General features: G+C 48.4%; 1 protein-coding gene across 1 annotated transcript in view; it reads left to right on the top strand.

The window, feature by feature from the left end:
- The window catches only part of notch1b (notch receptor 1b), a 115,710-nt gene that overhangs the window by 75,763 nt on the left and 16,477 nt on the right, over nt 1–23,470 (top strand). The window contains exons 16-24 of the mRNA XM_072566041.1: nt 6,436–6,555; nt 7,630–7,782; nt 8,940–9,168; nt 17,924–18,125; nt 19,769–19,922; nt 20,326–20,510; nt 21,326–21,458; nt 22,117–22,374; nt 22,772–22,884. Coding sequence (XP_072422142.1) covers nt 6,436–6,555; nt 7,630–7,782; nt 8,940–9,168; nt 17,924–18,125; nt 19,769–19,922; nt 20,326–20,510; nt 21,326–21,458; nt 22,117–22,374; nt 22,772–22,884 — 1,547 coding nt within the window. The remainder of the gene's footprint in view (nt 1–6,435; nt 6,556–7,629; nt 7,783–8,939; nt 9,169–17,923; nt 18,126–19,768; nt 19,923–20,325; nt 20,511–21,325; nt 21,459–22,116; nt 22,375–22,771; nt 22,885–23,470) is intronic.

Here is a 23,470-nt window from a genome sequence, read left to right as displayed (position 1 = left end):
TGGATATCATAGGGTCAGGAACGGTTGTTGGATGTGCCAGGGGTTACATGTTTCAAAAGGAATAGGGGAAGTGGTAAAACAGATGTGGGAGTAACATTGCTAATCGGGGATAGTATCATGGCTGCAGAAAGGGAGCTCGTTAATGAGGGTTTGTCTACAAAGTCAGTATGGGTGGAAGTCAGAAACGGGAAAGGAGCAGTCATTTTATTGGGAATTTTCTACAGACTCCCCCAGTAACAACAGAGACATAGAGGGGCAGATTGGGGGGCAGATTTTGGAAAGGCACAGAAGTAACAGGGTTGTTGTCATGGGTGACTTTAACTTGCCTAATATTAACTGGAATCTCCTTAGTTCAAATAGTTTGGATGGAGGGGTTTTTGTCAGGTAAGTCCAGGAAGGGTTTCTGATTCAATATGTAGCTAGGTCGACTAGAGGGGAGGCCAGGTTGGATTTGGTGCTTGGCAACAAACCATGCCAGGTGTCAAATCTCTTGGTGGGAGAGCATTTCAGTGATAGTGATCACAACTCCCTGACCTTTACTATACCCATGGAGAGGGATAGGAGCAGTTGGGAAGGTATTTAATTAGGGGAGGAGGAATTACAATACTATTAGGCAGGAACTGGGGTACCTAAATTGGGAACAGATATTCTCTGGGAAATGCATGATAGAAATGTGGAGGTTGTTTAGGGACCACATGCTGATAGGGCTGGACAGGTTTGTCCCACTGAGGCAAGGAAAGAACTGCCAGAACTGCAAAAAGAGGAAGAAGAACACCTTATCCAATGTATTCGCCAAAAACGGATACCTGCGCAATTTCACCAACAGATGCCTAAGGGAAAGACAACGGAACGAGGACATGCCACAACCCAAAGGACTAGCTACACTACCATACATCAGGAGCATTTCCGAACTGACAGCCAGACTACTGTGACCACTAGGACTCATAACAGCACACAAACCAAAAGCCACTCTCAAACAACTCACCAGAACGAAGGACCCGATACCCAGCATGAGCAAAACCAATGCAGTGTACAAAATCCCATGCAAGGACTGCACAAAATACGACATAGGACAAACAGGAAGACAGCTAACGATCCGCATCCATGAACACCAACTAGCCACGAAACGACACGACCAGCTATCCTTTAGTAGCCACACACGCAGATGACACGCAACATGAATTCGACTGGGACAACACTACTATTATAGGACAAGCCAAACAGAGAACAGCCAGGGAATTCCTAGAGGCATGGCACTCATCCACAGATTCTATCAACAAACACATCGACCTGGACCCAATATACCGGCCACTACAGCGGACAGCTGGAACTGACAACCGGAAGCGGCAGAGACAGGCCACTATAAATGCTGGAGGAAACAGCACAGAAGCGCTTCACAGGAGGCTCCCAAGCACCTGAGGATGTCACCTAGACAGGGGACGAAACCTTTGCAACACAAATTCCCAGCTCGGCGAACAGAACCACAACAACGAGCACCCGAGCTACAAATCTTCTCCCAAACTTTGAATTTATCCTATCCATGCCCCTCATAATTTTGTAAACCTCTATAAGGTCACCCCTCAGCCTCCGACGCTCCAGGGAAAACAGTTTTCACTAGTGAGAGGGACATTGACGTTTGTGAGGACAACGTGAAACAGACTGATATGCTTGAACAGGTTGATGTTAAGAAGGAGGATTTGCGAAAAAGTTTGAAAAACATAAGGATAGATAAGTACCTGAGCCTAACAGGATATGCCCAAGGTTACTACAGGAAGTGAGGGAAGAGATTGCTGCACCTTTGGTGAGGATCTTTGTGTCCTCACTGTCCACTGGGGTAGTGCCAGATGATCGGAGGGCAGCAACTGTTATTCCCTTGTTCAAGAAAAGGGAATAGGGATAATCTTAGGAACTACAGACTAGTTAGTCTTACGTTAGTGGTGGGCAAATTATTGGAGAAGATTTTGAGAGACAGGATTTATGATTACTTGGAGAATTAATTGTATAGAGATAGTCACCATGGTTTTGTGAAGGGAAGATCATGCCTCACAAACCTTACTGAATTCTTTGAGGATGTGACACAACACACTGATGAAGGTAGAGCAGTCGATGTGGTGTACATGGATTTTAGCAAGATGTTTGATAGGCTCATTCAGAAAGTAAGGAGGCGTGGAATACAGGGAAATCTAGCTGACTGGATACAGAATTGGCTGGCTCATAGAAGACAGAGGGTGGCTGTAGATGGAAAGTATTTTGCCTGGAGCTCGGTGACCAGTGGTGTTTCGCACGGATCGGTTCGAGAACCTCTGCTCTTTGTGATATTTATAAAGGACTTGGATGAGGAAGTGGAAGGGTGGGTTAGTAAGTTTGCTGATGACAAGAAGGTTGGTGGTGTAGTGGGTAATGTGGAGGGCTGTGGTAGGTTGCAGCTGGACATTGACAGGATGCAGAGCTGGGCTGAGAAGTGGCAGATGGAGTTCAATCCAGAAAAGAGTGAAGTGATTCATTTTGGAAGGTCAAATTCAAATGCAGAATACAGGGTTAAAGGCAGGATTCTTGGCAGCGTGGAGGAACAGAGGGATCTTGGGGTCCATGTCCATAGATCCCTCAGAGTCACCACCCAAGTTGATGGAGTTGGTAAGAAGGAGTATGGTATGTTGGCTTTCATTAGCAGGGGGATTGAGGTTAAGAGCCTCAAGGTTATGCTACAGCTCTCTAGAGCCCTGGTGAGGCCACACTTGGAATATTGTGTTCAGTTCTAGTTGCCATCACTACAGGAAGGATGTGGAAGCTTTAGAGAGAGTGCAGAGGAGATTTACCAGGATGCTGCCTGGACTGAAGTGCATGTCTGACGAAGAAAAGTTGAGAGAGCTAGGGCTTTTCTCATTGGAGCGAAGACAGATGACAGATGACTTGATAGAGGTGTACAAGATGATGAGAGGCATAGGCAGAGCAGACAGCCAGAGACTTTTTTCCCAGGACAGAAATGGCTATCACGAGGGAACATAATTTTAGGGTAACTGGAGGAAGGTTTAGGGGAGATATCAGAGGTAGGTTCTTTACACAGAGGGTGGTAGGTGCATGGAATGCACTGCCAGCGGTGGGAGTAGATTCAGATATATTAGGGACATTTAAGTGAGTCTAAGATAGGCACATGGAAGATAGTACAATGAAGGGCACGTAGGTTAGTTTGATCTTAGAGCAGAATACAAGGTCGGCACAACATTGAGGGCCTAAGGGCCTGGACTGTCCTGTACTGTTCTATGTCCTATGAAAAGAAAGTGAGGACTACAGATGCTGGAGATCAGAGCTGAAAATGTGTTGCTGGAAAAGCGCAGCAGGTCAGACAGCGTCCAAGGAACAGGAGAATCGATGTTTCAGGCATAAGCCCTTCTTCTGAAGAAGGGCTTATGCCCGAAATGTCGATTCTCCTGTTCCTTGGATGCTGCCTGACCTGCTGCGCTTTTCCAGCAACACATTTTCAACTATGTTCTATGAAACCCCACAATGTATTGAGACTGCCAGTGAGTTCATATCACCTTGCTGCAATGATGGGGGTCCAGCCTGCAGTTTGTGAAGGAGAGCTCACTGCTGATTGTGAGAGTGAAAGGGAGCAGGATTGCAGGAACTGACCACTCCCCTCACTCCACTCCGTACCAACCCATCCCCCTGCAGCCCCATCACGATAGACTATGTGGTATCCGGTCACCATTCTGGCTGCTGTTTGAGGACAGGGATTCTCTGCCAAGGCGGAGTGAGAATAAACAGACGACAAATTTCCTGCTGAGGGTTCGGATGACAAGGGCCTGTTGTTTCCCAGTTTCCTGTTCCCTGGATTCGGAGCCACATAGGGAACAATTGCTGGAACTGGCGTCACCTTTCCTGTCCTGGCAGTGTTTCCATGGTAACCGGACATGAAAATACTCCACACTTAGGGAAGGCAGTGAGAAGAAAAGTTTACTTTCAAACTGGCTACTCAAGCAAAGCAAAATTACAGACACCTTGACATTTTAAATTCTTTTCAACAGCAGTTTCCCAAGTGTTTAATCTTTCTGTTGTTCTGGGACCTCTGGTGAAGTTGGATTGGGGTAAATCACTGGAATAAATTACAGCAAAAATATCCCAAAGTCAGCTCCTTTCATTGGCAAGGGACCCCTGCTGGACAAACTGAGAGAATCAGTGTGCGTGGGACTGTACCCCAGTGAGAATCAATGAGTGTAGGAGCTGTACCCCAGTGAGAGTCAGTGTGTGTGGGAGCTGTACCCCAGTGAGAGTCAGTGTGTGTGGGAGACTGTACCCCAGTGAGAGTCAGTGTGTGTGGGACTGTACCCCAGTGAGAGTCAATGTGTGTGTGAGCCACATCCCCGTGAGAGTCAGTGTGTGTGGGACTGTACCCCAGTGAGGGTCAGTGTGTGTGGGAGCTGTACCCCAGTGAGAGTCAGTGTGTGTGGGAGCTGTACCCCAGTGAGAGTCAGTGTGTGTGCGAGCCATACCCCAGTGAGAGTCAGTGTGTGTGCGAGCCATACCCAGTGAGAGTCAGTGTGTGTGGGACTGTACCCCAGTGAGAGTCAGTGTGTGTGGGAGGCATACTCCAGTGAGAGTCAGTGCGTGTGGGAGCTGGACCCCAGTGAGAGTCAGTGTGTGTGCGAGCCATACCCCAGTGAGAGTCAGTGTGTGTGCGAGCCATACCCCAGTGAGAGTCAGTGTGTAGGGGAGCCATACACCAGTGAGAGTCAGTAAGAATCATCCGCCGACATTTCCGCCACCTCCAAACAGACCCCACCACCAGGGATATATTTCCCTCCCCACCCTTTTCTGCCTTCCGCAAAGACTGTTCCTTCCGTGACGACCTGGTCAGGTCCATGCCCCCCTACAACCCACCCTCCCATCCTGGCACCTTCCCCTGTCACCGCAGGAATTGCAAAACCTGTGCCCACACCTCCTCCCTCACCTCCATCCAAGGCCCTAAAGGAGCCTTCCACATCCATCAAAGTCTTACCTGCGCATCCACCAATATCATTTATTGTATCCGTTGCTCCCGATGTGGTCTCCTCTACATTGGGGAGACTGGATGCCTCCTAGCAGAGCGCTTTAGGGAACATCTCCGGGACACCCACACCAATCAACCACACTGCCCTGTGGCCCAACATTTCAACTCCCCCTCCCACTCTGCCAAGGACATGGAGGTCCTGGGCCTCCTTCACCGCCACTCCCTCACCACCAGACGCCTGGAGGAAGAACACCTCATCTTCTGCCTCGGAACACTTCAACCCCAGGGCATCAATGTGGACTTCAACAGCTTCCTCATTTCCCCTTCCCCCACCTCACTCCAGTTCCAAACTTCCAGCTCAGCACTGTCCGCATGACTTGTCCTACCTGCCTATCTCCTTTTCCACCTATCTACTCCACCCTCTCCTCCTTGACCTATCACCTTCATCTCCTCCCCCACTCACCTATTGTACTCTATGTTACTTTCTCCCCACCTCCACCCTCATCTCACTTATCTCTCCACTCTTCAGGCTCTCTGCCTTTATTCCTGATGAAAGGCTTTGGCCGAAACGTCGATTTTACTGTTCCTCGGATGCTGCCTGAACTGCTGTGCTCTTCCAGCACCACGAATCCAGAATCTGGTTTCCAGCATCTGCAGTCATTGTTTTTACCTAACCAAAGAGAGTCAGTGTGTGTGGGAGCCGTACCCCAGTGAGAGTCAGTGTGTGTGGGAGCTGTACCCCAGTGAGAGTCAGTGTGTGTGGGAGCTGTACCCCAGTGAGAGTCAGTGTGTGTGGGACTGTACCCCAGTGAGAGTCAGTGTGTGTGGGACTGTACCCCAGTGAGAGTCAGTGTGTGTGGGAGCTGTACCCCAGTGAGAGTCAGTGTGTTTGGGAGCTGTACCCCAGTGAGAGTCAGTGTGTGTGGGACTGTACCCCAGTGAGAGTCAGTGTGTGTGGGAGCTATACCTCATACTGTATTATCTCTGTCCTAACCGTTAGGCACTTATTCTGAGATTAGAATCTCCAGGTTTGTGTTGGGGAGGGGTGGTGGCAGATACAGCTTCTCCCTTTCTCCTCTGACCAACCCCTGCAGAATCTTGTCTACCTGATGAGATAGCTGGAATTTCTGTCAAATACCACAAGCTAACCGTCATGTCACATCACCAAAACCTTGACAGTTGTACTGTAGTTTCTGTTTTCCTGTGCTCATCTTGCTGTAAAGGTCCGATATGCGACTGCATGGAGATTTGCAACTGAATATTGTCTGGATATGTTAATGGGATGGCTTTCTGGGTTGGACTCTTATTTGATTCATCCATTCCCTCCCTCACTGTTGTTAACTGGGAGACCCTTGCCCAGTTGTGAGGAGATGCCTGATGTTGGAAATGATGGTGTTTTCTTGTGGCTTGTATTTAGTTTTGTTAATAATGGGGCCATTTGTTGACAGGAGTGAATTGTGAGGACGTCCTTGCTCCGTGCTCTAGTCAGCCGTGTCAAAATGGTGGCGTGTGTCACGAGTCTGAGGATTACGAGAATTTCTCCTGCGACTGTCCAGAGGGATGGCAAGGTGAGGAGAGTGAGAGAAACCCCCATCCTTCCCCCAGCCAAGATCACCCCCCAACTCCAGTGAGAGCCCCTCTCCCTGAAACCCTCCACCCTCCAACACCACAACTGCCACTCAACACGCTTACCCACCAAGACCTCTCTCTGATACTGCCACCCCTGCAACATCTCCTCACCTGCCCCAGGAGTGATTTCAAATCCTCCCCTAGTGTGACTCCCCCTCTGTGATAGAACATAGAACATAGAACATAGAACAATACAGCACAGAACAGGCCCTTCGGTCCACGATGTTGTGCCGAACTTCTATCCTAGATTAAGCACCCATCCATGTACCTATCCAAATGCCGCTTAAAGGTCGCCAATGAATCTGACTCTACCACTCCCACGGGCAGCGCATTCCATGCCCCCACCACTCTCTGGGTAAAGAACCCACCCCTGACATCTCCCCTATACCTTCCACCCTTCACCTTAAATTTATGTCCCCTTGTAACACTCTGTTGTATCCGGGGAAAAAGTTTCTGACTGTCTACTCTATCTATTCCTCTGATCATCTTATAAACCTCTATCAAGTCACCCCTCATCCTTCGCCGTTCCAACGAGAAAAGGCCGAGAACTCTCAACCTATCCTCGTACGACCTACTCTCCATTCCAGGCAACATCCTGGTAAATCTTCTCTGCACCCTCTCCAAAGCTTCCACATCTTTCCTAAAGTGAGGCGACCAGAACTGCACACGGTACTCCAAATGTGGCCTAACCAAAGTCCTGTACAGCTGCAACATCACTTCACGACTCTTGAATTCAATCCCTCTGCTAATGAACGATAATACTCCATAGGATACCAGCAGCCCCCCCAACACCACCCTTCCCTTCCCAACAACAAGAATGATCTCTGCCCTCTACGCCCAAGGTGATCACTTCCCCTTCCCATGGATGTTACCCTGCCCCCACTTCCCCTGGGATTAGGGGGAGGGGGATGATTTTACATAGGCTGTTTTAGTTACACACAGCTGTGTATTATACTACCTCTCAGATCTGCTTTTCTTCGTGTGGGATTAACACCGGTATTCTCTCTATCCAGGTCAGACTTGTCAGAAAGATGTGAACGAATGTGTGAAAAGCCCCTGCCTCAATGGAGCCACTTGCCAGAACTCGATGGGAGGATTCCAGTGTGTCTGCCGACAGGGTTACACCGGCACCATCTGTGAAACCGACGTGGATGACTGTCAGCCCAGTACGTGGACACTGAGAGAGACCATATTTTCAAGAGTGTGGCACTCCCTCAGCACTGACTCTCTGACAGTGCTGCACTCCCACAACACTGATCCTCTGACAGTACGGTGCTCTGTCAGGACTGACCTTTCACCAGTGTGGTGCTCCCTCAATACTGAACCTCTGACACTGCAGAACTCTCTCAATACTGACTCTCTGGCAGTGCAGCACTCCCTCTGTACTGACCCTCTGATAGTGCAGCACTCCCTCACCCCTGACCACCCTCCGATAGTGCAGCACTCCCTTTGCACTGATCCTCCGACGGTGCGGCACTCTCTCAGTACTGATCTTCCAACAGTGCAACACCCCTTCCACACTGACCCTTCAACAGTACAGCACTCCCTCTGCACTGCCTGTCTGATGGTGCGGCACTCCCTCCACACTGACCTTCCGTCAGTGAGGCACTCCCTAACTGTGATTAGCTGCCTGATTTCAATTTCTTTGAAAGACTTCAGTGGGGGGAAGGGAAATATTTTTGTTCAGTGGTGCTATCTGAATCAGACTACATTTGGAGTACTGTGCGCAGTTTTGGGTCCTATATCTCAGGAAGGATGTACTGGCCCTGGACCGCGTTCAGAGGAGATTCACTAAAATGGTCCTAGGCATGAAAGACTTAACATATGAGGAACATTTGAGGACTCTGGGTTTATACTCAATGGAGTTTTGAAGGATGAGGGGGAATCTATTTGAAATTTACAGAATACTGAGTGACCTAGACAGAGTGGATGTTGGGAAGATGTTTCCATTGATAGAAGAGACCAGGACCAGAGGCGCAGCCTTCGAGTAAAGGGAAGACCTTTTAGAATCGCCATAAGGAAAAACGTCTTCAGTTAGAGAGTGGTGAATCTATGGAATTCACTGCCACTGAAGGCTGTCAAAGCCAGGTCATTGAGTATATTTAAGACGGAGGTAGATAGCTTCTTGATTGTCAAGGGGATCAAGGGTCATTGGGAGAAAATGGGAGAATGGGGTTGAGAAAGTTACCAGCACTGATTGAACGGTGGAGCAGACTCCATGGGCTGAATGGTGTAATTTCTGCTTCTATGTATTTTGGTCTTGTGAATTATGTATTGGCTCCTGTCTTGATCTAGCCTGTTCTTTCTGTTTTGCCTTTGACAGATCCATGCCATAATGGAGGCTCGTGCTCTGATGGAGTCAGTAGCTTCACCTGTGACTGTCTCCCTGGATTCCGTGGTCCCAAATGTGAGGAGGATATTAACGAGTGTGCCAGTGACCCCTGCAGGAACAGTGGTAACTGCACGGACTGTGTCAACAGTTACACATGTACCTGTCCCCTGGGCTTCAGTGGTATGCACTGTGAGAACAACACCCCCGACTGCACAGAGAGGTGAGCACTGAGTCCATCAGATCATAAGAAGTAGCAATATGAGTAGGTCATTTGGACCAAGTCCACTCCACCATCAAAAAAAATGGCTGAACCAATATTCCTCAGTCCACTTTCCATTGTTTTACCTGTGTAGTGATTGGAAGCAGGTGAATCTCATTGACTATGAGATCCTTAATTGGGGTTGTTAATCTGGCCCAATCAGGGAGCCCTGGCTAACAGAGATAAACAGAGAAGAACAAAGAGTGTCAGACATCCTGTTCTCTCCAAGAGCTGCCTCTGAGGGAGCAAAAAAAAAGACAGAAAAAAATAAACAGGGAATTAAACAAACAGGAGAGTCAGAGGTTCTGTTCATTCTGAGAGCTGGTTGTGAGGGAGTTGAACCAGTGTCAGATATTATGTACGTGTAAATAAAGGGTGGCTTGATGACTGGATATCAGCATCTGTGGAGAACTAGTACATGTGGTGTATTTGGATACGAACTCTCATAAGAGGTTAATGACAAAAATATTTTTTAAAACGGAGTTATGATACGAGTGTCACATTTAGCCAATGATGATATGAAATTGTGTAATATGCTTTTTTGTATGAAGTTATATTGTACTTTAACAGCTAAAATACTTTACATTTTTGATTTAATAGTAGATTTTTCAAAGAAAAATGAAACATGAAACATGAAAATAAATAAACAGGGGATTCAGAGGATTTCCTGACTTCATGGACTGGTCATACATATGTGTACCGTATGTATGCTCAGAGACAGTCCATGAATGTATGGTGCACATATAAATGAAAGGTGACCTGGTGACGAGATACCAGACCCTGTGCAGTTATTTCAATAATTATTAATATTTAATAGTGAAACCCAAAATTTAGCCATTGAAATTTGAAAGTTGGAATCAAATCACTCACCAGACATAGTCATTTATTAAAAATACTGAGAAAAGATAAACAGGGGATTCAGAGAGATTCCTGACTTCAGGGACTGACTCCGACCTGGCTGGCCACCGCTATTGTATGTGCACATATAAATAAAGGGTAACTTGGTAAGGGGATACAGGCCTCTGTGTAATCATTTCAGTGGTGACGAGGGAAAACAGAATGTGCCTGAAAAACATTCATTCGCAACAGTCATCTTTGAGTTCTGGTAAGCATTTCTGGCATCATGCCTGTATTTGGGAAGCTTAACTTATCCAATCCACCTGATGAAGACTGGTCTCAGTATGTGGAAAGGTGATATGTTTTCTGGGCAAATGACATTGGGACAGATGAAAAACAATGAATATTCCTTCTGACTGCTTGTGGATCCACAGTATTTTTGAGTATTAGGGGCTTAACTTTGCCAGAAGCACCAGACACCAAACCCTTCCAAGAGTTGATGGATTTGGTTATGGTTTATTACCACCCCAAACCTCCTCTAATTCTGAGATACTGTTGGTTTTATTTGGCTGTTTGAGAACCAGGGGAATCTATATCAGGATTTTTGATGAAGTTAAGATGACTGGTAGAGGCATGTGATTTTGGGATAACCCTGAATAAGATGCTGAGAGACCATTTTAATGACATAACCATGCAAAAGTGCCTACTAGCTGAAGCTCAACTGAACTTCAAACAGAGCTGAAAAATGTAATGCTAGAAAAACACAGCAGGCCAGGCAGCATCCAAGGAGCAGGAGAATCAACGTTTCGGGCATGAGCCCTTCTTCAGAAATGAGGAGGGTGTGCCAACCAGGTTAAGATAAAAGGTAGGGAGGAGGGATTTGGGGGAGGGGCGTTGGGAATGCAATAGGTGGAAGGAGGTTAAGGAAAGGGTGATAGGCCGGAGAGGGGGTGGGGGAGGAGAGGTCGGGAACATGATTGCAGGTCAAGAAGGCAGTGCTGAGTCCGAGGGTTGGGACTGAGATAAGGTGGGGGAGGGGAAATGAGGAAGCTGGAGAAATCTGCATTCATCCCTTGTGGTTGGAGGGTTCCTAGGCGGAAGATGAGGCGCTCTTTCTCCAGCCGTCGTGTTGCCATGGTCTAGCAATGGAGGAGGCCAAGGACCTGCATGTCCTTGACTGAGTGGGAGGGGGAGTTAAAGTGTTCAGCCACGGGGTGGTTGGGTTGGTTGGTGCGGGTGTCCCAGAGGTGTTCTCTGAAACATTCCGCAAGTAGGCGGCCTGTCTCCCAAATGTAGAGGAGGCTACACCGGGTGCAGCGGATGCAGTAAATGATGTGTGTGGAGGTGGAGCTGAATTTGTGATGGATATGGAAGGATCCCTTGGGGCCTTGGAGGGAAGTGAGGGGGGAGGTGTGGGCGCAAAGTTTGCATTTCTTGCGGTTGCAGGGGAAGGTGCCGCGAGTGGAGGTTGGGTTGGTGGGGGGTGTGGACCTGATGAGGGAGTCGTGGAGGGAGTGGTCTTTCCGGAACGCTGATAGGGGAGGGGAGGGAAATATATCCTTGGTGGTGGGGTCTATTTGGAGGTGGCAGAAATGACGAAGGATGATACGATGTATTTGGAGGTTGGTGGGGTGTAGGTGAGGACTAGTGGGGTTCTGTCCTGGTGGCAATTGGAGAGGCGAAGGAGCGTAAAGTGGAGGAGATGCGGTGGAGAGCATCATCGATCACGTCTGGGGGGAAATTGCGGTCTTTGAAGAAGGAGGCCATCTGGGTTGTACGGTATTGGAATTGGTCCTCCTGGGAGCAGATGCGGCGGAGGCGAAGGAATTGGGAATATGGGATGGCGTTTTTACAGGGGGCAGGGTGGGAGGAGGTGTAATCTAGGTAGCTTTGGGAGTCGGTCGGTTTATAGTAAATGTCCATGTTGAGTTGGTCGCCCGAGATAGAAATGGAGAGGTCTAGGAAGGCAGGGAGGAGTCTGAGACAGTCCAGGTAAATTTGAGTTCGGAATGGAAGGTGTTAGTAAAGTGGATGAACTGTTCAACCTCCTTGTGGGAGCACGAGGTAGCGCCAATATAGTCATCGATGTAGCAGAGGAAAAGGTGGGGTGTGGTGCCCCAGTGTAGATGGACTGTTCCACATATCTGACGAAGAGGCAGGCATAGCTGGGGCCCATGCGGGTGCCTATGGCTACTCCTTTGGTTTGGAGGAAGTGGGAGGATTGGAAAGAGAAGTTGTTCAGGGTGAGGACCAGTTCAGTCAGTCAAAGGAGGGTGTCTGTGGAAGGTTACTGGTTGGTACGGCGGGAGAGGAAGAAGCGGAGGGCTTTGAGTCCTTCGTGATGGGGGATGGAGGTGTATAGGGACTGGATGTCCATGGTGAAGATAAGGCATTGGGGTCCGGGGAAGCGAAAATCATGGAGGAGGTGGAGGGCGTGGGTGGTGTCCCGAACGTAGGTGGGAACTTCAAACAGGCACTACAACTGACTTTGTCTTTAGAATATGTGGCAAGTGGAGCATGGGAGCTACAGGGAAAAGGAGGTGGACACCCTCACCAGTCCAACTGAGCTTGGGGAACACCACTTGAGTGTCAGCAATTGTAGAGCCTCACGCAGGGTATATCCTGAGTCAGCCCACAGCAGAACCCCACAACAAAGCCAAGCCTCGGACAACTGGCTAAGACATTCTCCAGGATCTGGGTCAGCAAACCATGGCAGTTGCTGCTGGTATGCAGACTTGAGACAGCAAAGGAGTCTGAGAAAGCCTGACTTGAGTAAGGGAATTCGGAGGTTGCTATCCAAGAGAGTCTACACCCTGGAAAGTCCACCCACATGTGGTGTGGAACAGTTAAATTGCTCAGCAACATCCAAATCAGGAACCAACAAAAATTAAATGGTCACCCAGTTCTCATGAAGATTGATACTGGCATTGCTGTATCAGTGGTTGTAGAAGCTGTCTTTAACAAGATTTGCTCTGGACCCCAACCCTTAAGTTTGCACAAGACCTCAGCCAGACTGAGAAAGTAAACCAGGGAACCATTACAGATTCAGATACCACCTTGGTTCCAGTCTCCTATGAGAAGCAGTTGGTGCAGTTACCACTGATTATAGTAAGAGGCTCGGGCCCAAGCCTATTGGGGTGGAATTTGTGGAGAAAGATTCACCTCGGTTGGCTCAACATTTTTTGATTAGAAAATGGCTGCCCAAGTGATGTCCTAATGAAATCAGGAAGGGTTAGGGACTATCAAAAGGGCCAATGTTGACCAGGAGGCAATTCAGTGATTTTGCAAGGCCTGACCAGTGCCATTTACCTTGTGGGGAAAACTGGAAGTGGAAATCAGGAGGCTGGAAAGCGAAAGAATCATCAAACCAGTGCGGTTTATGAAATAGGCAGCACTGGCCATAATACCAATTGGTTCGCCTTTGTGGGGATTTTAAGCAAATGGTAAACTGCTTTTTGCAGCTGGGTAAAGACCTATGCTCTCACATAAAGGACTTGTACACAAAATTAGTTGGGCAGAGGGGTTCTTCACAAAGCTGGGCATGAGGCACGCCTGCAATTGCGACGAGATGAGGAGTCTCACAATTAATACCCATAAATGTTTGTATCAATATACAAGACTGCCATGTGGGGTATCATCAGCCTGCACCCTTTTCCAACAGACAATAGAGAACATTTACAAGGGCTATGCCAGGTTGCCATTTATCTGGATGATGTGCTAACAATCAAGATTTAATAAAGAGCACTTGGAGAACTTGGACAGATGCTTAAACATTTCTCCTAAGTGGCTGGACCTTAGAAGGGGGATATGGATGTTTCAGGTGCTCTAAGTGATCTCCTTAAGTTACAAAGTTGACAAAACCAATCCTCCCACTTCCTCCAGATGAAAGGTGTAGTCATGAGCATCCACGTGGGCCCCAACTATGCCTGTCACTTTGTCGGCTCCGTAGAACTCCATCTTCCGGAGTTACATCAGCACCACTCCCCACCTCTTCCTCCGCTACATTGATGACTGCATCAGCACCACCCCATGCTCCAACGAGGAGGTCGAACAGTTCATCAACTTCAACATTCCAACCAGACCTTAAATTCACCTGGACCGTCTCTGACACCTCCTTCCCCTTCCTGAACCTCTCCATCTCCATCCACGAAGACCCACTCAACACTGACATTTTTTACAAACCCATTGACTCCCACAGCTACCTGGATTATACCTCCTCCCACCTTACCTCCTGCTAAGATCAAGTATTCCCAAATCCTCTGCCTCCGCCACATCTGCACCCAGGAGGACCAGTTCCACCACAGAACACACTAGATGGCCTCCTTCTTTAAAGACCGAAATTTCTCCTCCCATGTGGTTGAAGACGCCCTCCAACGCATCTCATCCACATTCTGCAACTCTGCCCTCGAACTCCACCCCTCCAGCTGCAACAAGGACAAAACCCCTCTGGTCCTCACCTTCCAGCCCACCAACCACCACATAAATCGCATCTTCCGCCGACATTTCCGTCATCTACAAATGGACCCCACCACCAGGGATATATTTCCCTCCCCACTCCTAGCCGCGTTTTGGAAGGACCGTTCCCTCCACGACTACCTGGTCAGGTCCATGCCCCCTAACAAGCCACCCTCCTATCCTGGCACCTTCCCCTGCCACCATAGGAATTACAAAACCTGCGCCCATAACTCCATCCAAGGCCCCAAAGGAGCCTTCCACTTCCATCAAAGTTTCACCTGCGCTTTCACACATGTAATGACATGTATTGTATCCGTTGCTCCCGATGCGGTCTCCTCTACATTGGGGAGATTGGACGCCTTCTCACACAGCACTTTAGAGAACATCTCTGGGACACCCACACCAATCAACCCCACCGCCCCGTGACTGAACATTTTAACTCCCCTTCCCACTCTGCCGAAGACATGCAGGTCCTGGGCCTCTTCCATTGCCACCCCCTCACCACCAGATGCCTGGAGGAAGAACGCCTTATCGTCTGCCTTGGGACCCTTCAACTCCAGGGCATCAATGTGGACCTCATCAGTTTCCTCATTTCCCTTCCCTCCCCCCCCACCGCACCTCGTTCCAACCTTCCAGCTCAGCACCACCCTCATGACCTGTCCCACCTGTCAATCTTACTTCCTACCTATCCGCTCCACCCTTCTCTCCGACCTATCACCTTTACCCCATCCATCTATTACAGTCTCAGCTATCTTTTCCCCAGCCCCACCCCCTCCCATTTATCTCTGCCTCCCAGAGGCTCCCAGCCTCATTCCTGATGAAAGGCTCTCGCCCAAAACATCAATTTTCCTGTTCCTCGGATGCTGCCTGAACTGCTGTGCTTTACCAGCAACACACTCAACCAAAACCAGGTTACACCCATTGGAAGATTAAGTGAGGGCAATCAAAGGTGCCCTGGCTCTGCCTTTCCTTGGGTTAGTGAATTATTATGGGAAATTCATATGTAACTGGCCATAAGGATGGCATATTACTGTGGGGAGCAAGAATGATTGTCACCGCCAGATACTGGCCGATCTCCAAAAGGGACAAGCAGGGGTCTTCAAAATGAAGATGTTGGCTAGACATTATGTCTGGTGACCAGGATTGGATGCTGGCATAGCTGCATTGGTGGGGCAGTGCCTAAAGTGCAAACAAGCACAAAAATTACCACCAGCAGCTCCCCCACGTTGGTGGGAATGGCTAGGAAGACCTTGGACTTGGTTTCATGTCGACTATGCTGGTCCTTTTATGGGCTGAATGTTCCTGGTTATTGTGAGTGCCTATTCAAATTGGATGTGCACAGAGTTCATTCAGTAAACTCAGGGATAACGATTGAAAAGCTGCAAACATCATTTGTGACACACAGACTCCTGGAATTATTTGTCACAGACAATGGGATGCCGTTTACCAGCAAGGAATTCACGTATTTCCTAAAGTCGAATGGCATTTGGCATGTTCGCTCAGATCCATACTGTCCATTGTCCAATGGTCTGGCAAAAACAATGGTCCAAACATTGAAGGCAGGTTTAAAGAAGCAGCCTATAGCTTCACTCGATACCAAACTTTCCTGGTTCCTGTTTGATTATAGGACCACCCCTCACGCAACTACAGGGATAGCTCCAGCAGAGTTTCTGATGGGGAGAAGAGTCCGCACTAAATTAACCTGATATTCCTGGAGCTGGGGGTAGGATGAAATGGCAGCAGGAATGCCAATGCTGGCCACATGCTTTCTCTAAGCAAGAGAAACAGCTTACTTCAGCGGACAAAGTCTGGTGCCAGAACCTCAGAAATGGCCCTGCATGGGTATGAGGTGAGGTCAGGTCAGGTCCAGTGATATACAAAGTTTGGGTAGGTGAGGCAGTCCTGAACAAACATGTAAATCATATGAAAGCTGCTACCTCATAATCAGGGTAGGAGCAAAACATAAAGCCTGTCAGAAACCGTGGGTTCTCCTGCTTTGTCTAATGTTGAGGAAACCTCTCCTGAGATGCTCCAGGTTCAAGAGACAGACTACAATCCAGCACAGGCTGCCTGTGTCTAAGTCAAAGGGACAAAAACATCTCAGGAGAAGCCACCAGAGGAAGACCAGGTCTGCATCCCGGACTTAGTGGGGGAGGGATATTATGATTGGAACCAGGTGGATCTCATTGAATGTGACCCTTGATTGGGGTTGTTACCCTAGGCTCCAATCAGGAGCCCTCGCTGACAGATGTAAACAGAGGATCAGAGAAAAATAATAAATAGGGGATTCAGAAGAAAAAAAAGCAAGAGATTGAAAGTCTCCTTACTTCAGGGGCTGACTCCAAAAAAAAACATAATAAACCAGGGATTCAGGGACTGACTGAGCTAGCTGGTCACAGCCAGTGTACTGTGCGCATGTAAATAAAAGGTGACATGGTGACGGATACCAGCCTTTGTGCAGCTATTTCAACCTGTAACCCTGGATCACCTATTGATCAAGAATCTATCTCATCCTTAAATATACACAAGGACTCTGCCCCACAGCTCTTTGTGGCAAGGCGTTCCAAGGACACTCAACCTTCTGAGAGAAGAAATTCCTCCTCATGTCAGGTGCCCCTTTTACTCTGAGACTGTGCTGTCTGGTCCTATGACTCTTCCATGAAGGGAAACATTCTCTCAGAATGTATCCTTTCAAGTCCTTTAATAATCTGACATGTTTCAATGAGATCGTCTCTCATTCTCTTAAACTCCAGTGAAGAGAGTCCCAACCTGTTTGGCCTTTGCAGGAGTGACTGGGGGGAGTTTGGAGGAGAGAGAGGCACAGGGAGAGATGGAGTAACTGGATGAGAGAGTGTGGAAGAAATCACTTTGGAGGTAGCTTACTGTGTAGGGCTGTGTTGGAGGGAGGGGAGGACATGTGACCAATGCTCAGTCAGACAGATTGTTTTGAGGATCATTTTCAAGGAGGAGAGAGTGGATCGGGGGAAATTCCAGAGCTTTGGTTTCAGGCAGCTGAAGGTCAACAGTGTGTTCAAAATCCTGAGGGGATTAGATTGAGTGAATCAGGAGAAGCTGTACCAACAGCAGGAGGGTCATTGACCAGAGGGACACAGATTGAAGGGAATCAGTATAAGAAACCGAGCAGGAGAGAAGGAGAATGTTTTTGATGCAATGAGTTGTTGGTTATAGAATGTTCTGCTTGAGAGGGAAGTGGAAGCAGATTCAACAGGAATGTTCCAAAGGGAATTGAAGTAATACTGGAAAAGGGAGGATTTGCAGGACTTTGGAGAAAGAGCAGAGAAGTGAGACTGATTGATTGGTTAGACAGACAGTACAGGCATGATGGGTGGAATGGTCTCTTTATGAGCTATATGTTCTATAGGAATGCATTATATTAAACCTGAGTTTTTTGTTTGTTTCACAGTTCATGTTTTAATGGTGGGACGTGTGTTGATGGAATCAATACCTTCACCTGCCTTTGTCCGACTGGTTTCACAGGCAGTTACTGCCAACACAACATCAATGAGTGTGACTCCAGACCATGTCTCAATGCTGGCACTTGTCATGACAGCTATGGCACCTACAAGTGCACCTGTCCCCAGGGCTACTCTGGCCTCAACTGTCAGGTTTGTGCAATCTCACCAAATAACTTAGCCCTGAACACTCTTTCCTGCTGTCACATCCCCTGGTGGTGGGGCTGGAGGATGGATAGAAGAGGTCCAGTCCAGCAGGTCCTGACATCCTGGACCATAACCTGACTGTCAGGGGTTTGGGGGCTGGGATGGGATATGGTGTGCTGCTCGGGTTGGGTTGATAATGGTCAGTATTCACAGTCACACCTAGAGTGAGCACTCAGGGTGAGGCTGGTCAGTACACATCAGTGGCCTGAGTTGGAGGCATATGAGGCTGGGATCTGCAAAGGAGCATTTTATCAATTAAAGAACCATTTATTTGTAAACTGGGGTGAGAGAGGACTTAATGGTGGTTCTCAATATCACAACGGTCTGGACTGACTGGATTGGGAGCAACCATTCCTGATAGTGAAAGGTGAAGAACAAGAGGGCACAGATTTACAGAATCCAAAAGATAGACTGGAGATTTCCCTGGAGCATCAAAGGTTCAGGACGGACCTGATAAAGGGGTATAATATTATAAGAAGCACAGACAGAATGGATAGCTACTCCATAATTGGAGGGGTCAATAACCAGGGCATAGATTTAAGTAAAGAGATAGAAGACTAAAGCAGTGGCGAGGAGAAATGTATTTGATATTGAAGAGAGTATGGGTAAGTTTGTTGATGACACAAAGATTGACTTGATGATTGACAGTGAGGAGGAAGGTGATAGGTTACAGGAGGATACAGATAGGATCAGGTTAGTGGCAGATGGAGGTTAACCTTGATAAATGTGAGGTGATGCACTTGGGAAGAAGTAAAAGATGAGGAAGTACTCAAAGAATAGTAGATAAGCAGGATGCTCAGAGGAACAGAGGGATATTAGGGAGCTTGTCCCCAGATTCCTGAAGGTGACAGGACATGGTAATAGAGTAATTAAGAAGGCTTACAGGACAATTGCAATTGTCAGTCTTGGTACAGATTACAAGAGCAGGGAGGTTATGTTGGAGGTGAACAGGACTTTGGTTAGGCCAGAGCAGGAGTACTGTGCGCAATTCTGGTCATCACACCATAGAAATAATATGATCTTACTGGAGGGGATGCAGAGGAGATTCCCCAGGATGCTGTCTGTGAATAGAAATCAGCTATTCCCCTTAGTTTTAGGGCCAATTTTAAGGTGAAATGCAGTTTAAAGAGGATTTGAAGAAAACTGTTTTCACCCAGGAGATGGTAGGGGCCTGGGAAGGTAGCCAAGGTGGGAGACCTCACCACCTTTCAAAATTACTTTGATGAGCACTTGAAATGTCATGGGCCTAGTGCTGGTAAGTGGGACTAGTGTTGATAGATCAGTGCAGAAGTGATTGGCTGAATGGCTTCTTCTGTACTGTATGACTCTATAACTGTGACACTCAGAGAGTGGCAGGAGTCCAGAACTCTCTGCCCGAAAGGGTGGGTGAGTTGGAAACACTGATAACATCTGATAATCTCCAGGGCTTTGGGCTAAGAGCTGGGAAATGGGATGACTAGTCAAGTCACTGAGGGCATGAGAGTGGTTTAAGGTCAGGAGTTCACCTTGGGGCTGAGTCAGGTGAGAGGTTATGAAGGCATTGGGTTCACTATCTCACTCTCTTTCTCTCTCTGGCTCTCTGCCTCCAGAACCTAGTACGTTGGTGTGACTCATCCCCTTGTAAGAATGGGGGAACCTGTTGGCAGACTGGCACCACCTATCGATGTGAATGTCGGAGCAGCTGGACTGGCCTCTACTGTGATGTGCCCAGTGTGTCCTGTGAAGTGGCAGCCAAACAGCAAGGTACCCTCCAGTGTGGATAACCGCAAACCCCTCCAACACCAGAATCAAACATCCTTCAAACTTCATTTCCCCCCTCCAGGGTTCTCCCCCTACCTCCCAACCGCCTCCTAACCATACTGCACCCTATCCCACCTCCTCCAACACACCCTCCACTCTGCCTCAGCTCACAGCCCTCCAACATCCTTATCACCTCGCCCCCACCTCTGATCTCCCTATACACACACACACACACACACACACACACACACACACACACACGCCTCCCCTCCCCCATGCTCACTCCACTTCCTCTCATACTTCCACAAATCTTCATCCTCTGATACCTGCACACACTCTCTAACTACCCACCTTTTGCCCCTTCTGGGCTGTGCTGGTCAGTCATTCCTGTTGTTTGGTTCTCTAGGGCTGGACACAGAGCAGCTGTGTCGGAACAGTGGTATCTGTATTGATGCTGGAAACACACACCATTGTCGGTGCCAGGCTGGCTACACAGGCAGTTACTGTGAGGAGCAAGTGGACGAGTGTACCCCCAACCCCTGCCAGAACGGAGCGACCTGCACTGACTATCTGGGCGGCTACTCCTGCAAGGTAGGGTCAGACAGTCAGCAGGGTTAAAGGTCAGTGTCAGGGGTCAGTGTGGGGAAGGAGGGGCTCAGTGCGGAGGGAAGGGGGATGTGTCAGCCCATTGGGTCTGTATTGTCAAAACTGCACTCCTCCCTACACCAGTCCCACTGTCCCGCACTCTGCCCACAGCCTTGAATGTTATGACACTGGGTGCTCATGCAAATATTTTTTAAAGGTTGGGAGGTTTCCTGCCTCAACTCTCCTCCCAGAAGGGTTTGCTGATCCCAATGCCCTATCAGTGAAAAGGTTTTTCCTCAAATCCCCTCGACCTCTCTTGCCTTTAAAACCATGCCCCCTTTTTATTGACCCTTTGACTAAGGGGAACCGCTGTTCATGCCCCTCATAGTCTTATACATCTCTATCAGGTTCCTCCTCCAGCTTCTCTGCTCTGAGGAAAACAATCTGAGCCTATCCAGCCTCTCTTCATCGCTGCAATGCTCCATCCCAATTCTGGCGAAATCGCCTCTGCACCCTGTCCAGTGCAATCACATCCTTCCTGTAGTGCGGTGACCAGAACTGCACACAGTTCTCCAGCAGTGGCCTAACCCAAGTGCTGTACAGTTCCATCCTAACCTCCCTTCCAAATACAGCAGAGGCATGTTGGTTTTGTAGCACTTTGGAGTGAGCTGATGCAGGTGCAGGTTCTACATAAATGCACACCTTTAATTTCTATTGTGGGGTAGTAATGATTCTGCCACAATATTCTGTGCCTGGTGAGTTTTCTTGTTGCTGTGATTGAAATGTTTTTTTTTAAATGTTCCTCTCTTTCTCCCTTGCAGTGTGTTGCTGGTTATCATGGAATTAATTGCTCAGAGGAGATTAACGAGTGTCTCTCCCAGCCCTGTGACAATGGGGGCACATGTATCAACCTCATCAACACCTATAAGTGCTCCTGTCCTCGTGGGACTCAGGGTATGCTAGCGGGCAGGAATGAATGGAATGTGGGGAGGTGAAGCTAAGTTTCAAGACTGACTGGAACACAATCCTTTTCCACATGACTGGCAGTGAAGCTGAGTGTGGCAGTGGCCAGTAATTGTGTTTATACAACTTGTGTTTGGGCAGCACATGGTGCCATCCCATTTCCTAACATTTTCTCTGTCTCCTCCATCATCCTTCCTATCCTGTCTCTCGTTCCCCCCTCTCCCTGCTGTTCCTCATTTCCTTTCTCCCGTCTTTTGTTTTTCCCACCCCCGTCTCTCATTCCCTATCTCTCGTTCCCCCCGCCTGTTTCTCATTCTCCCCCGTCCTGTTTCGTTCCCCTCTCTCTCCCCCACCTGTCTCATTCCTTCTGTCTCCCTCCTGACTCTTGTTTTCCCCATCTCCCTTCTTTCTCTTGTTTCTCCCTCTCTTCCACCTGTCTCTCATTCTCCTCACCCCTCCTATGTCTCATTCTTCTGCTGTCCCTCCTATCGCATTCCACCTCTCACCCACCTGTCTCTTATTCGACACCCCACCTATCTCTTGTTCTCCACACCTGTCTGTCATTCTACACCTGTCTCTTATACCCCTTTTATCACCTGTCTCTTGTTTACGCCTCTCTCCCTCCTGTCTCTCATTCCCCATCTTCTAGGTGTGCACTGTGAGATAAACCTGGATGACTGTAACCCCCAATTGGACTCTCTGCCTCTGGACCCTCGATGTTTCAATGAGGGACGCTGTGTGGACCGTGTTGGAGGTTACAGTTGCATCTGTCCCCCGGGATTTGTGGGTGAACATTGTGAAGGCGACGTCAATGAGTGTCTGTCAAACCCATGTGACCCTCGAGGAACCCAGAATTGTGTTCAACTCATCAACGCCTACCACTGTGAATGCCGGCCAGGCTATACAGGTGAAGGGGGTTGGTGGGGAGGAATTGGGGTGGTGTGGGGTGTGAAAGAGAATGGGGAGGCATGAGGGAGAATGGGACTTGGGGAGGTGAGACAGAATGGGGAGTGAGTGAGAAAGGAGGGGAAATGAGGGAGAATGGGGGAGTGAGGGAGAATGGAGATGAAAGAGAATGTGGAGGTTAGGGAGAACGGGTTGGTGAGGGAGAATGGAGGGTGGATGAGGAGACGGGAAGACTTGAGGTGATCAATATGGATAAGGGATTTGGGGATTTGTAGGGAGTAGGTATGGAGTGGGGGGTTACTTTTAGGGAGTGAGTGTGGGAGTTCAGGGCGATGGGATGGGGCTGACACTGGGTGCTTCCTGAGAGCTAATTGAACTCAATGTGTGTTATTCTCCAGGGCTCCGATGTGACCGGATTATTGACAGCTGTAAGGACCGGCCATGTCGAAATGGCGGGACATGCTCTGTCGCTGGGAACACAGTTCACGGCTTCATCTGTCGCTGCCCCTTGGTGAGCCTCACCTCCACCTTCCTCGCAGTATGCTCACCTCCTCTGTCTCTCTCACACAGCTATGACCTGACCACTCCTAACCCCTGTTTACAAGTTCTATTGCAGACTCCTTACTGTAGATATACAAACCATTACAATTCATTCTAATTATTAATTATTAATGTCACAGTCTTGCTTTATTACTCTCCCCACACATTCTCTATCTCTCATGTTCTGAGATTCTCTGACATTCTGTCTTGTTTTTTTCTTTGTCCCATCACACACACTATCCCATCTCTCATGTACTGTCTTTCTGCCTCCATTAATCGCTCTCACTCATACGTTCACAATCTCTCCCTGCTCACTCTGTCACGCTCATTTTCTTTCTCTTTCACTCTCTGTCTTTGTCTCTCATTCTCGTTTTTTCCTCCTTCACACTCTCTCATTGCTCTATGCCCCTCGCGCTCTCTCTCCCTCTCTCCATCTCTCTCCATCTCTCTCTCTCACTTACTCACATTCTGTCTCCCATCTAACTCTCTCTACCTCTCATGCTCTCTGCTTCTCACTCTTTCTCTCACTCACCCTTCTTCAATCTCATTCTCACTCA

This window comes from Chiloscyllium punctatum, chromosome 49 (genome assembly GCF_047496795.1).
Source record: "Chiloscyllium punctatum isolate Juve2018m chromosome 49, sChiPun1.3, whole genome shotgun sequence".
Taxonomy (NCBI): domain Eukaryota; kingdom Metazoa; phylum Chordata; class Chondrichthyes; order Orectolobiformes; family Hemiscylliidae; genus Chiloscyllium; species Chiloscyllium punctatum.
This window is presented reverse-complemented; position numbering and strand designations above follow the sequence as displayed.